Here is an 11,842-nt window from a genome sequence, read left to right on the forward strand (position 1 = left end):
AGCAGTGGGCCATTTCCAGCAAATGTGTACCAAGGAGCCTGGATGAGGGCATTCTCAGGAACACAAAAGGAAGCCTAGGATAAACCTATGGAGTTGAGTTGGCACCATATATGAGCAACAAAAATTAGTTTCCTGTGTTAAGGGAGCACCACTTGTTAAAAAATTATATTTGTTGCCAGGCCTCCTCACTCCGCACAAGCCCTAGTTCTCTATCCCATTGAGGGGCATAAGGAGCAGACATAGGGAAGGAAGGGAAGAAAAAAAAAAGAAATATAATAAGGATTATTTTTTAATGAAAAAAGATACAACTCTCTTGAAATTAATATTTTCTGTATATTTGTTTTGCTGACAGGAAAGTATTCAGTCAAGTATGTTCATTACACAACAACCAGCAAAGGCAGAAGGTAGATTCTGACAGTTGTCTATAGAAAAAATAACACATTTGTCCTTGTTAATGATTATACGTTAATGATCATATGTTAGTCTAACTGGGATGGACTTGCTATGGATACATTTAGCTGGAGTGCCATTATTAATACACCTGACCCGATGAAGTGGTTTTGGTAACGCTTTTCATAGTTGTAAAATAGATCTGAAATGTCTACACCACTCTAAGTGTATATCAGGGTAATAGAGTGGATGAATCATTTGACACTTAGTGCCAGTCATAGTGAAGATGAACTTCATAGTAGTATATCTTGTTTATATAGAGTTGATTAAGTGTCCTAACAATTGTAGATAACTGACCATCGTACACCCCCTATCTAGGGTCTTTTCACAAGATTTTGGTTTGTCTGTGAGAATTTTGCCCATTCAGACATGAGCATTTGTTAGAGCATCTGTTGAAGACCTTGCTTGCAATCTGCTTTTTGGTTTATTCAGAAGGTGTCCACCAGTGCTGAGGTCGGGGCTCTGTGAGGGCCATTCAAATTACTGTGCACCATACTTGCCAAACTTTACGTTTATTGAGCTGGTTTTGTGCAAAGGGCCCAGTCCTGCTGGAACAGAAAAAGTACTTTCTAAACTTTTGCCACAAATCTGTAAGTGTACAATTGTCTTCCTATTGTGTAGCCCTACCTGAAAGCACCTGAACTCAAAGCTTTTGGTTTTTGAAATGAAACAAGCCTAAATAGGTGTAATGATCAAACTTTTAAAGATATTGGATAATATCATAGGCATATAGCTGGATATCTTTATCTCTACCGTTAAATAGGAGATATAGATATCCACTTACCATTTTGCAGCACTGCCATTCCTAGCACATAGGGGCCCACCCCATTCAGTAATTCAAGAATTGGGCCATGTGGAGCAAAGAGAGCTCATGCCATAGATTTTATATTGTCCTTTATAACTCTAACAAGACAACTGATTTCTCATTAGGCAGAAAGTCATTATTAACATTTACAGGAAATTATATTTATTGATCAATTTAGTTGCTTAAATCTCTGAATCTGCAGATTGTCTTTATGTGCAAATTTAATTAAAGTGAACACATGCTTGAATTGAACCACAGTTGCTGATTTAGTTTTTGTTTTTTTTTAACTTTTCTTTTTATTTACCAAATTTAGAGAGACATTTATTAGATCTCACTGCGCAGTCTGGTGTTGGCATTTGTCACCTTGATGGCGAGCTGTGCTGCTCTTTCCACAATGATCTTGCGTTTTTTTAGAGGAGACGTTGTGTCGATTGCAGTGCAGAATGTCCTATTCCTATTTGCTTATCAATGTTCCCCAGCACAATGCCCCCTTATAATGATGTGTTAATAAATGTATTTTAGAACAAGTAGCCAATACTTTGGGGCCAGCTACCAATGAAAAATGAGGGAACATGAAATACTTGCCTCGAATCTTGACATGGAGACGCTTTCCTTAGAAGTTAGGGATATCACAATGCCTCGCTGTTGCCTTCAGGGAAAATACATTTTCGGATCCCGTGGGTAGGCACTCTTAGACAGTGCTGGATCACTTTCTTGTGAGATTTGGAGCACTGTCCTCTTGTTGGTTGGTTGGTTGGTTTATTAGTATCCAACTCAAATGTCTGAGATGAAAAAAAGGGGGATGTACTTGTATAAAGGACATACTCATACCACACCCCAGTGATTTGGACTAGGAAAAAATAAAATTATTATTGTTTTAAATCACTTGTGTGGTTAAATGCTTGGTTAAGCCCACATGTGATTTCCTTTTACCGCTTTTTTTTTCTTTATAGTGTTTTTTCATTATGGCAGTGCATTCATTTAGTCCGTGACATACAACATTCATTGAGTCCATGACATAAGAACAGTGGTTGCAATTGCAACCAGGCCCTGTAAACCATTTACTTGATCTGTTCACACTGCAGTTTCCAGCACCATGGCAGATTTTATGGAGTCAAAAGCTCTTGACACAGGTCTGTTTCTGGACACCTTAGGAGGTGGCTTCAAATGACTGATGATGAATATACCAGCATGATATTAAATAGATCTGCATTGGCAGGGGCAGGGGCTTGGCATCAAGCTGTTTTTTTTCAGTTAGTGAATTGCTATATGGCGAAGTGTGCTTTGACAGGATGCCTTTAAAGAAAGCCTGCACAGAGGAAGCATGGAGGCTGTCATAGCTGGCCATTCTTCTGACAATACCAGTTCTCTGGCTTTTATTGTAATCTATTACCTTTTGTACTTTAGGTTACTGCAATTGAGAAGCTTTGACTTTCTTTAATGTTATCTTTGTCTGGTGCCCTGATAGGTATTAGTGACACCCAGGAACCTAATATTTTTAGAGCACTGAACCCTGGCGGCCCCTATAAGAATTATAGCAGGGCTGTTTGTTAAATAATTGAACTACAATTAGTCTTGAAAGTGTTGGTTTACATAACATTCTCATATATATATATATATATATATATATATATATATATATATATATATATATCTATATCTAAATCATTCAATAGAAATTCAGAAATTCAATTTATCCTAAAAATGTTTGGGTAAAGAACACAGAAGCAACTATTGATGTTTTACATAATTACTTTGTTTTGTGATACATTGCTGTCTGTAGATTATTTGAAATAAAATTAATCAGAAACATTATAAGTTTAGGAATGTGAAACCATTAAAATTAGAACAAATGCCACACACATGTCAGATGATTATCCTCTTGGGTGAAAATCAAGCGGTCCCCTGACGTTGCCCTTCGAGCTGCCCTGGCAGAACAATAAATCGCCGATCAGGAAAAACATATAGGAAAGCACTGTTGGGATGCCCTTCAGTGTGTACAGAGCTCATTTATTTGTCTGTCACTGGAAGCAATCCCGATAACATCATTTCTAGCTACTGAAATCTGACATCTGTATGGAGCTAAAAGATAATGGAGTTGCTTATAGCAGCCAATCATTATCTGGCAGATGTAGCCAACAGTGGGCTACTGTGCAGAATTTGCTTGGGGTTTCCCTGCTAAACTTACATGGGGGCCGCTGTTGGCTGAGGAGGGTTACATTAGCACCTTCCCATGTCTGCCCCTGCCTCCTAACTGTCCTTGATTTGGCAAAAGAGTTCCTTTTTCTTATCAAAGTTCCTCCATCCCTCTTTTTTCAGATATATATACCTATATCTGAAAAAAAAACTATTAGGTGTTATTTTGCTTCATCTAGCCCATTATTCCAATAGTTATTTTGTAAAGCTAAGAAAATGTAGTGGTGAAAACAAACACTTGTTGGTTTCCACAATCATTTTTTGCCTATACATTTATCAAGGTTCAAAAAATGTGAACGTGGAACGGGTGTGTCATTTTCCTTCATATTTCTTGCCTAAACATATGCCTCTTTCTGATCTCCAAAATGTATATGGTATGCTGTAACTGCAATGTGTAACTGTTGCTCTTAGGAACAAGTTAATAATCTTCTTTCAGACCCAAAACTTTTATTGTCTAGCCTATCCAGAGAATGAAAGCTAAAACCTGATTGGTTGACACGGGCATTAACTCTATTTTTGCTTTGCTTTAGTTTTCACCAATCTGTCCAACGTTATTGAAGTAAATTAACACTGCTGATCTCTCTCTTGAGACGTCAGTGGGTGTGATGTGTGCGGGCTTGTAGCACAGGCTGTGTGGCCATTTGCCTATGAGTGTGTGTAGGGATTGCAGGAATGTTGGGTATTTGCTGAGTGCAGGTCACAGTAAAACCAGGAACAGGTGCAGACCTAAAATATCCTAGTGGCCTGTGAAGGGGGAGAGGGTGCAGAGCCAGGGATGGGGCACGGTCTACTGTAGTGATTGAGAAAGCAGAGCTGTACATGCAATTTTATATTATGTTTCTATCATTAAAGCTGCTAAATATTTGAAAACCTTAAAAATATGTGCATACGCTAGATAATTGGCATTTAATATGATGTGAAATGATTTTTAATGAATGGGTGCTTACAAAGAAGGACCAACAAACTCAAGATACTATAGATACAACAAAGACACAATCATTCATTGAGCTTGGCAGACCATCATATGCACGGTAGATGCAATCGTTCAAAGGTTGTTCACTTCACTTTCCTATCTGGGAAAATTTACCTTGATTCCTGTTGTGGACAACATTGTCACCAAGGCTGGAAATGAGGGAAAGTGCTCCAACAATGGCCCTGATTTATTAAAGCTCGCTAAGGCGGAGAGGATACACTTTCATCAGTGAAGCTGAGTGATCCAGCAAACTTGGAATGGATTTCTTCAAAGTCATTTGCTTTTTGCTAGAAAATATTTTGAATTCGGGACCAGATCCATTCCAGGTTTCCTGGATCACCCAGCTTTAATAATGAAAGTGGATCTTCTCCAGCCTTAGAGAGCTTTAATCAGTCAGGCCCCATGAAGAACGATGAAGGTTGTAGTCCTCCCTCAAAGTGAAAAAAAGGGAAGTTCATTAGCAGGGAAACTGATACAGTATATCTGAAAAAAATTGGTATCATTCAGAATGTTTTAAAGCCTATTTAAACCCTTAGCACCAAAATTCACTCTTAATTTAATCTTCCCTATTGATTCCAATACAGCATGTTTTCTCCAAATTTTTTTGGGAGACACAAAATCTCAAAATCGCTCATCCTTGCTGGAAATGAACAGATATTTCCTGCCATGAACTTATATATAAATCAGAATTGCCCTTAAAGAAGCATCATTCTGTCATTTTATGTACATTTTCTATTTTTGGAACACTAGGTACAAAGTGTTTTTATATGTCAGTGTGGCCGGCTTGTAAGAAGACTTCAGAAAGTAACAATGCTTTGTTCCCAGGGTGCTGATAATTTTGGAGCTTTTCAGCTTTCAGTTACAGCAATCTTCTAGCCATATTTTCATGTATTTCTTAGTTTTGACTAAAAACATACAATTCCAGTCAAAAGACATTATATTTCCATGGTAATTTCATTATTTGGTTGCCCAGAAATGCAAAATAATAAAAACTGTAGGAGGCAGATTGCCGGGATTAAAAGTGCATACAAAGCTCCTACATTGTCAACAAAATCAGTCAGCATAGTCAAGAATAACTGTTTCAAGACTAGATCATTTTTTTTTCTTTCGTATGCATACACCTGTATTTTCTTTTCTAGTAAAACAATACAAAACAATGTATATAGATTCACAGAAACACATAATTATAATTTTTGTAAAATGGTATGAGACAAGACTATCTTGAGTAAATGCCAGATATGCAAAGCCTTGTACACCTTTAAAATTTAATACAAATAATTAATTATTCCTCAATATTTTAGAGAACTTTATTAAAAACAGATTGAGCAAAAAATCAGTGCTTGATCTGCTTGTTTTTCTGGACAGATTGTCAGTTCTGAGAGCATAAGTCTTCTCCACTTCCTATTTTTGCAGACCCAATGGCATTTGTTTCCATCTCAAGGGGTTAGGGTTTTAAGGTTAAAAGCTGACAAAATATAACATGGGAACCTTGTTTACCCACATTTAGGATGCCCATTATTGTCCAGATAGTACTTTCAATTGCAACACCTGTTATGGTGTTAGGATAAGAATAAAGCTTTTTAGGCCTATTTAAGTGCTACAGAGTCCACCACTTGTTGCAGTGTTTCTAACTAGGGTCCTCCAGGGATTGCTAGGGGTTCCTCGAGCAATGTGTGCCTTTTAGGTCAATTTAACGGACACCAATCATTGATCATTATGACTATCTGTAAGGGTGACATTCTTTCCACTGGTCAGAAATATAGAAGTCATATCTCCTACTAACCACCACACTAATGTACTGGGAGCTGGGATATAGCAAATTATAGTAGGAGTCCCTTGAGACCTGAAAGTTATTTCAAAGTCTTCCCCCAAGTTAAAAAAATCCAGAAACACTTGGCTAATGTAAGTCAGCCCTTTTTAACAATCAGAGCATTTTAAGGCCACACGTGGTGTCAAATACAAAAAGTATCTTCCTGATCAGTACGAAGTAATACTGCCACATCCCCCCCCAAAAAAAGGGACTTTTGAGTTATCAAATCACTATAATCAACCACTTAATTCAAATTAATTATTAAAAGATGAGTTTTTATTATCCACATTTAAAAACCAAAAAAAGGGACACCAGCTTCAGTATGACTTGATATACAAACATAACTCTCTAGATGTTGTTATTCTCTATGCATTTTGCGGCCATTCAATCCACTTCGTCGGGAGATCTAGAAGTCTATATTTTGTTTGTCTTCCTATCCTCTATATCAAGGCATACCAAAGGCGTCCTCTTAAATTTGGCCCCAGAGCAAAAGAGAAGGAAGAAAACATAGGACAATAACTCCTGTTAAGATGGCACTGTAACACTGTCCCTGGAGGCACTGTGAATGGCGGCAGAGTTCTTTGAAATCCTTATACCAAGCAAGGGAGGTTGATGCTATCCAGGACTGGCGTATGATGTCTGGTGACTAAATTGAAACGCTGCAAAATGCCTGTCCTCATTACCATATAGTAAATGCATGTAAGACTTATGTTCTAATTAATAACTCTCAGTGGTCCCTAGACTGGGGCAATAAGGAGATAGGGCTTTTCCAACCAGGGCTTTAAGCAGTTTTGGTAGTATAGATATTGGCAAACAGACTGTAGCGGGCCCCTGTGCAAAATTGGCTAGTGGTCCCTGACAAACCTCCAACCCAATCTCTATCTTTCTGTCTTTATATCTTCTCCTCTTTTTGAATTATACTAAATGTACCATTATTCACTTACTGTTATCAGTATTGGATCATATATTATATATATTATCATTATTCTTAAATAGTATTTATATAGTGCCAACATATTAAATGGCGGTGTACATTAAATAGGGGTTGCAAATAACAGACAGTGTCACAGGAGGAGAGGACCCTGCCCAGAAGATATATATGTATATACGGGTTGTCCCCCAGTTAAGGACGTCCGACATACGGACACCTCCTAGATACGAATGGGGCTTCCCTGCTCGCTTGTGCTCACTTTACAGTGAGGATTTCATACAGTAACTGACACCACACTGCCTAATATTATGTTGAGACAAACATCTGTCCTAATTGCAATAAAATAATGTACCTGTTCTGAATTACATTCAACTTAAGAACAAACCTACAGTTCCTATTTCGTATGTAACCTAGGGAATATGGAATATATATATATATATATATATATATATATATATATATATATATATATAAAAACCCAGCCAGTCTTCTTTTCCTAGCTCGGGCAATATTGGCAACAGATGACAGCACTTGTAAATGTGTTGCCTCATAGTATAGAGCAGTTCATGTGTCTATTTGATAGGGGAAATAAAAATATAGAAGTGTGTAAATATAATCCTGCTTAGACAGCAAGCCCAAACTGCTGGAGTGTCAGGTGGGAAACCACTTTGTAAAACAGCTTGAAGCAGCAATTCTAAAATATTCTCTTTTACTGTGTCTGTTCTTTTGTTTTCCCTCTGCCAATATTGTAATATATTTCCCAATGCTGTCTTAGCATTTATTAAGCTCATAAGTGAAAACTTGAGAAAAATCTATTTCATGCCCAAAACAGACTGCATCTCATTTATTTTTTAAAATGGTGTTAGAAAAAAAAGAAAAATCTTCTGGCTAGGTGCAATGTATTATATATAGTGAAATTTCGATTAATTGCATGCATTAGTACATACATGTGGTACACACAAAAATGAAGCTGCACATACCTGTTTAATGTACAGCGTTGTGTAATATGTTGGCGATATACAAATCCTGTTTAATAATAATAAAACATTCACAATAATACACATACAGGAACCGAAATACAAAGCCAATTTCCATGGGCAAAGCTACAACACTTTTCAGTACTGTCAGAGCTTGCCCACTTGCTATTGTTCTTATTTATTACCATTGGAAAGTAAAGCCATCACAGTTATGTGCCTATAGGGATGGGGCAGGGTGAACAAGCACTGCCACCTATTGTGGTCAAATAGGAGTTCAGACTTTTCACTAGTAATGGTAAATATCATGTTTCACTAATTTGACCACCAGTACAGCTGAACTTTAAGTATTAATAACAACTTACCATACCTTGTTCCAATTGTGTCTTTATTTGGAGTGGACCATCTTGGTAAAGGCAGGGCTTTGTTTCCCTAGCTGCCCTTCTTTATGTATGTTGGGGCAATAATCAAGAAGCAGCAGAAGACCTGCTAATAGCTCAGACTGGCTGCATTACCTTAGACGATCTCACACTGCAGATGCACAGCTTTGAGGCTACAGAAGAATAGTCTATAGGTGCAGTCACATAACAGGTAGTAAATTGCTATTTATTTGTGAAGAACATACAGCAGGTAGACTTTTTGTCATTTCAGATGGATTTTTTATGTTGCTTTGATTTAGAGTGAACGCAGACCATAACAATGAACTTGTCCTATTTATATAGGTCTACTTTAACATTTCACTCTAATCTGCAATTTAGTACCCATCCAATGGGTACCCAGTACCCATCCATTCCTTTTATCCTTCCGTGTAGTGTCTTTTACTTTCCTGTGTTAACCTTCAAATCTGGACATGCATATTATTTGCTCAATACCCTCTTTTACTGAGTTTGAATCCCAAAATATTTTTCTTTATCATTTGTTATCAGTTTTCCTTTGTCACTGCAGACAGTTCATTAAACCTTGGCTCCTTCTAATTATGTCTCTGCTCAAGCAGTCATTGATTTGTGACTTCACTGAGTATGTTCGTCAGAGGTCTGTGTGAAATAAACACCAAGACAGCAGAATAGTAAACTTCACCAAGGGCAGGGGATTTCTCCGCTTACAGCACTGCCTCTCGCACACTGTATCAGCTCATACATATTTCTGGACAGATGTTATTTGCATAACGACCAGCAATTAACCAAAAAGGAAAGAACAGGAGTCAGAGTAGTTGAGAAAGGGTGGATAATCCTATTGGTCCTTCAGGCAGGAAATTATGTTCATGCTTGTTATGTTAAAGTCACAATGTGCAAGGTAATAGTCTTTCTTACTTTTACACAATTTTCCTCAATTCTAGGAGTTCTAATGATACTCTTTAGGACTCCGTCCATTATGGAAGCCCATAGGGCTACAGGGCAACTTATATTTTAGGATTATGTTACCAATAGTAATTGTTCTAGTCCATCTGTATGAATCTGCTTCCAACTGTGACCGTGAAAAGTTCAGAATAAAACTGATTCTGATTGGTGCGTTGCACACTTTTGCATTCGAAAACCAAGGACCCAGTGGAGGAATTCCATCCCACAGGAAGCCTAATGCTACTTTTAGATGTAGAGAGAGAAAAGTTAGAGCACAGTGTTAACCCGAACCCTGGGATTTTATTTTGACATGAATGTCAAAATACTGGCTGTAACTTTTGGATTTTTTTTTTTTTATAGAGCCAATAAAGGGACATAGACCGGATGGAGCAACCATTCTCAATGAGGGTTGTTCTCACCCTAGGGTTGCTACAGGTTCCATGACAGAATGATTTACTGCTTGACATTTACTGCAAAAGTTCAGCATCAACATTACTTGGTATAGCCAGTGGAACCTTTCCTCCTGTCTCTACTTTGGGTTACAACTAACACCATTGCTTTTTAGCTATTTGTCAGGGGGCAATTATCCCTAAGAGAATATTACAAAATGCTAGGATCAGCAATTCACCCCATGTTAGATTTGGGTCTCATCTGAGCTGTATTTCAACACATGTTGTTTTCTATACCTTTGTATATATAGGCATTACCTGATAAGAAGTTGTTTATTTGCAAAACATTTTTGTCATCCAAAGTCAGACAGCCTTGCTATCTACAGACTTTGAATAAGTTTGGAGTAGGCATAATGGATCTTTCCAAGTATTAAACTGTTAGAACTAGATAGATAATAAATTATATGTGCCATGATTGTTAGGAGAACTGTACTAGAATTCTATCACTTCTGAGTGTTAACATAAGTGCTGACAGCTCTTGTAGACAGAACAATAAACTGTGATATGCTTGTGAATAGTGTCATGCCATTATAATGTGTTAGTAGTAATCCCCTTTATACTTACACTGCCACTGAAGTCTTTGTCCCCATCACAGCTCCCTTCTTCCTATTATTTCTCTATGCATCAACTCAATGTGCTTACCTAATAAATGACTTTTTAATTATACAATACGTAAAAAAAAAAAAAAAAAAAAAAAAAAGAAAAACTGAAACAAACTTTCAGATTTTTTTTAAATACATTTGTCACCACTAAAAGTCAGTGTCTTTTCAAAATATGTCACGATACTCTGGAAATCAGAACATTTGTGCACATATGGTGACTTTAAAATGTTCAATGTGTTGTACTACAATCTACTTACTTTGGGTTTCCAGGGACAATATTGGGCACTGATCATTTTGTAGTCCTTTGAGATCCTTTAATTCTTATAATGTGTTCATGCAAAATTCAGCATCTCTTTAATGCCTTTAAGGACAAATTGTGAATTTTTGTGTATATAATCTGGTGCATATGAAAACAAATTTCCTTTTTCTTCTATTCTCCTTTTTGCTTTTCTTTTCTTTTCCTCTCCTTTCCTTTCATCTTAAATCCCCCTTCCTCTCTATTCTTTTCCTATTGTTTGTCTTTCGTCTTTAATTTCCTTTTCTTTTCCTCTCGCCTTCCTTTGCTTTTGTCTTGACTATCCTTTTTATTTTCATCTTCCTTTCACTTTTCCTCCTTTCTTCCCCCTTTTCTTCACTTTCCTCTCTCCCTCTTTTCTTTCCATTTCCCCTTTCTATCCTGCCTCTTCGTTTTCTTTATCTTTACTCTCCCTTTCCTTACCTCCTCCTCAAGTCCTACTTCATCTCTCTGAATTCCCTGTTGCTTTTCCCTTCTCTCTCCTTTCTTCCCTCTTCCTTTGTTTCATTTTTCCTCCCTTTTTTCTTCAACCCTTTAACTTTTTTTTTTTTTTGCTCCCTCTTCCTTTCCTGTTCCCTTCCTCTCTGTTTCCTTTCATCTTTCATAACATTCTTCTCCATTTTCCTTTCTTTTGTTTCCTTTGCGCTCTTCAATTTAACAATCTTAGTGCAAAATGACCATGAGAAACCAACAATATGGGCCTTGTGCTTCCACTCCTTTACTTTTTACTGTCTGGGCTTAACCTAGGACCCCCTTTCTGTTCTCTATTGGTGGATTTAGCTGGTATCTTTTGTTTGATTATAGGGGACTATATATTGATTGTTTGGCTGGGGTAAATTCTACTCTGCTAATAATTTTTTTATATCTGATTATTAGGAGGATGTGGTGGTCCTGCAATGCAGTGCTACCATCAGAAAAGAAAACCTTAAGATGTGCATGGGAGTGGAAGGCTTTGGCAATCGCCTCTGCTTCCTGGAATCAACATCCAATGCTCAGGTAATAATAAAATAAATTGACTAA

The 11,842-nt window shown here is 37.3% G+C and overlaps 1 protein-coding gene across 5 annotated transcripts in view; it reads left to right on the forward strand.

Moving 5' to 3' along the window:
- RYR1 (ryanodine receptor 1) overlaps positions 1-11,842 on the forward strand; it is a 125,277-nt gene that overhangs the window by 13,108 nt on the left and 100,327 nt on the right. For all 5 annotated transcript variants that reach the window (XM_072429323.1, XM_072429326.1, XM_072429327.1 and 2 more), the window contains exon 2: positions 11,699-11,818. In XM_072429323.1, the coding sequence (XP_072285424.1) occupies positions 11,699-11,818 (120 nt within the window). The remainder of the gene's footprint in view (positions 1-11,698; positions 11,819-11,842) is intronic.

This window comes from Pyxicephalus adspersus, chromosome Z (assembly GCF_032062135.1).
Source record: "Pyxicephalus adspersus chromosome Z, UCB_Pads_2.0, whole genome shotgun sequence".
Lineage (NCBI taxonomy): Eukaryota > Metazoa > Chordata > Amphibia > Anura > Pyxicephalidae > Pyxicephalus > Pyxicephalus adspersus.